The sequence below is a fragment of the Lolium perenne genome, chromosome 1 (genome assembly GCF_019359855.2).
Source record: "Lolium perenne isolate Kyuss_39 chromosome 1, Kyuss_2.0, whole genome shotgun sequence".
Lineage (NCBI taxonomy): Eukaryota > Viridiplantae > Streptophyta > Magnoliopsida > Poales > Poaceae > Lolium > Lolium perenne.
Window position 1 is genome coordinate 5,415,473 of NC_067244.2, and position 3,552 is coordinate 5,419,024.

The 3,552-nt window shown below is 48.0% G+C and overlaps 1 protein-coding gene across 1 annotated transcript; it reads right to left on the reverse strand.

The window, feature by feature from the left end:
• Positions 1–1,335: 1,335 nt before the first annotated feature.
• LOC127341816 (uncharacterized) lies at positions 1,336–2,633 on the reverse strand. Its single transcript, XM_051367751.2, has 2 exons — positions 1,945–2,633; positions 1,336–1,825 (listed from the first exon to the last, which is right to left on the reverse strand). The coding sequence occupies exons 1-2, from the start codon at positions 2,575–2,577 to the stop codon at positions 1,697–1,699; spliced, it is 762 nt and encodes a 253-aa protein (XP_051223711.1). The 5' UTR covers positions 2,578–2,633; the 3' UTR covers positions 1,336–1,696.
• Between the last annotated feature and the right edge of the window lie 919 nt (positions 2,634–3,552).

Below are 3,552 nucleotides of genomic sequence, written 5' to 3' on the forward strand. Positions count from 1 at the left end.
TAGTAGTGGGAGGCAGGGGATCGAGTGGCGCTGGTGGTGGTGCGCATGCAGCGTAGGCAGGCACGAGGCGGATAGGGCATGCACGCAAGCGAGCAGAGAGAGGCCGCAGTCGCAGGTCAAGAACCTGCAAGAGCGCCGGCAGTAGGGATTGAGCAGGGCGGGCTCCGGTGCAGGGAGGCGGTGCTCTGATGACCAGAGGAGGAGGAGGTCGCGCGCGCTCACGCACATGGCTGGAGCGAACGGGGCTTCTGCGGGGAGGAGCTCGAGTTGGCGGCGGTCGGAGAAGGGGATGCGCGGGCGACGGTCACGAATGGGAGACCGGAGGTACTGCTGGGCTAGGTCACGTGCATGCTTGTGCATAGAGGAATGACATGTAGAGGTGCTCTCATGGGTGCTCAGGTCGAGGGCATCCTTGTGGTGGCGCTCACGCTGCGGGACGGCGTCGTCCGGCGGCAAAATTGAACAGGAAGGCGGGGCCACGGCCAGTAGCGGAGAGGTTGGACGGCGTCGTGGCATCGCGTGACCAGAGGATGGGGCAGTGCGGCTAGAGGTGCAGGGAGGAGAGCAGGAGGGTGGCGAGGAAGAGGTCCGGCGAGCGCTGCGCGGCGGCGACCGGAGACTAAGGAGGGCGTCGCGGTTGAGCGGGTGGGGAGAAGGAGTGGATGAGAGGTGGGAGGACCAGAACAGAATTAGGAGAAGGTGGCGGGGCCAGAAGCAAAAGGACCGGCGGCGGGGGTGGGAATGCAAAAATGCGAGGGAACCCTAGGGTTCCCTCAACCGGCTGGGCCAAATTGGCTGCGCACGCATGGAGGCCGAGCTGGGCTAGAAGAGGAGAGGGAAGGACTGTTTGGGCTAGGCTTGGTCCGGTGGGGATCTCTCCCCTTTTTTTATAAAACGTTTTCTGTTATTTTATTTGCAAACCCATTTTGTAAATTGATTTTCAGTAAAAGGAAAAGAGATCAGAAAATAATGTTTTAATTTGAGACAAGAAGAGGGAAATAATTTTATCGATCAAAAAAAATAAAGTTTAACAAAAATAATTTTGGGATGCAAAATATGGATGATGACATGATGATGTGCAAAACAAAAACAACAAGCAAATCTAATAATCAATCATGGCTCGTTTCTGTGGATTCAAGTTTGACATATTATTTTATTATTATTATTATTTAGCACTTGCTTTTACATTTTTTTTTTTGGGAAACAAATGCACATAAAGAAGTTTGCATGTGATTTTTTTCTGTAGAGCTTGCTTTTGTATGTTTTACCGGGAAACAAATGCAACCGGCCAGGAGCCGAAAATCATTTTTTGGATGCAACACAGACTACAAGCAGTTTTCGATAAAGAAAGGGCCTACCTCCCGGCGTCTACATTTTTTGATGCACACAGCCATAACTTTATTGATCAATGTCAAATAGCGTACAAGGGCAAACAAAATGATAAGACTCAGCGGGGAAACTTATAACCCAGCCTACCACCTGATAGACAAAAAAAAACAGACTATAAGCATGACCACCGAAATGACCAACCAAATTAACATACACAATCAGTTTGAGCACCCTGAAAGTGCATAAGCTGGGTACAAGCAAGCAACATCTACTTGCCAGCTAGTGGCCACTATAGGCACCAACAACGTACGTGACGACTTGATTAATTGTAGCCAGCCACAAGGGTCAAGCTGCACTTTCACACGCTTCAAGCACCCCAGGGGAGGGACCTATCGTTGTTAGACAACGAAGGGGTGCTGCTGTTCGGCTTCTTGCGAAGGAAAACATCAGTGAGGACAGTCTTGGACTGCAGAGAGGCCTTCACAATCGCTAACCCCTACAAATGCATTATGGAAAAAACACAACACGTGATTGATGATTTCATAAATAAAATGAGAACGGAATATGCATGTGGATTGAGAGGCAGTGATCAATGACGAATATATGCATGGTTACCTCCTCGTACCCGATCTGCACGGTCTTCTCCTGGAGTGCGCTAAGGTTCCTTACTGCGACGGTGTTGAGCATCGCCATGTTGGAGATGTTCGACATGGGAAAGATCATGAGATCGTCCGTCACCGTGTACGTCGCCATGCCGCCCTGCACGAACCCTTTGGCTTCTTGGGTAACAGTTCCGGATGACACATACCGGGAATCATAAATCATCTGGCTTCCACAGGCAGGGCAGCGAGCACCTCTGTCGTTCGTCACGTAGTTTCGGCAGCTGCTGTACAAACCACCACGGTCACATCTATAAAAACTCTTCGGAGCCGAGGGCGGCCCCGGCAAGCATAAGAGGGAGCTCTTGGGGCTCGCCGCAGGGGATAGCACGGTGGGGCAGAGGAAAGCCTCCTTGGTTGCGCCAGGCTCCATGTAAGGGTCGCCAAGCTTCTCGATACTGGCGTAGAGGTTGGCGATGCTGCCGACCATGGACTCCATCCCCAGCAACTTCACGGCTGTGCCGGAAGGCATGGCGAGGAGGGAGAAGAGGAAGTCGACCGTGTCCTTGCCGGCCTCCGCGAACACCACGCGTGGGCGCGGCGGGCTGGAATCGACGAGGAGCTTCATGGTGAGCGTGGTTGCTGCCATGATGGAGATCACCAAATTGCTATTTCCTAACGCTAAGCTTATTTCCTGGTGGAAAGGAGTAACCAATATATATATATATATATGGTGCCATGAGCATCTGGATATAGACACGGCGCACCCCTAGGCCTTGCCACTACAATTTCCATGGGAATCATGTTCTCACTCTATCGTCTGACCAAGAAAGCTTAAAGAGTATCTCGTGACCAAGGATAAGGTTATCTACTCGCAAAAAAGAAATGGATAAGGTTAGCGTGAAAAGAATTTTTTTCAAACAGATAGAGATCCGCATCCAAAATAATACAACATTTTGCTACAAAACATCACAATATTAATCGTGACAGTAAATTTTCGGTAGTAATTTACCATCAGTTCTTCTAAATACGGGAAACCAGCATATTGGATTCTACTCCATTTGAATGTGAGGGAAGAACCAAAACTTAATGAGTGAATTTCATTTAAGTATTCTCCTTTATGAGTGGCAAAGGGAGGTGGACACCGATGATCACCCTGTGAGCCATACATATTTTTACTCAAATTTTTTGCTTCACCATAAAAATTGTGGTTGCAGCTATAGGTGAGCTTGGGCTTGGGTGTTGAGGTTTCATCTATATCCACCTTCCAACTGCCCTACAAGGCTACAACTACAACGATATAATAATTATGGCAAAAAAATAGGGCTATAAAATTGTTATAGAAATTTATAACTATAATTCCACACGTGAAAATTATATTTGATAGATATAATAATTTTGTTATAGAAATTGACCATATTTTCTTCTTTATATACTGATGTGCCTTTCTCTCTTAGAGTATATGATTCTATTCCATTTGAAAGAGAGGAAACGGACAGAAAAAAGAGGTGGTTTTCTTTTTTCCTGTGCTCATCCGGCTTCCTTCCCAAGATGTTATTGTTCTATTTGCAGTTGGGCGAACGGCACAAAGGACTGCTTTGATTGTAATAGGGAGGTTATACAT

Excerpts from the sequence above, each read along its gene's own strand:
- LOC127341816 (XM_051367751.2), bottom strand. The coding sequence starts at position 2,577 with ATGGCAGCAACCACGCTCACCATGAAGCTCCTCGTCGATTCCAGCCCG. Across the intron at positions 1,826-1,944 it reads TGCAGATCGGGTACGAGGAG|GGGTTAGCGATTGTGAAGGC; the intron begins GTAACCATGCAT and ends ATGCATTTGTAG.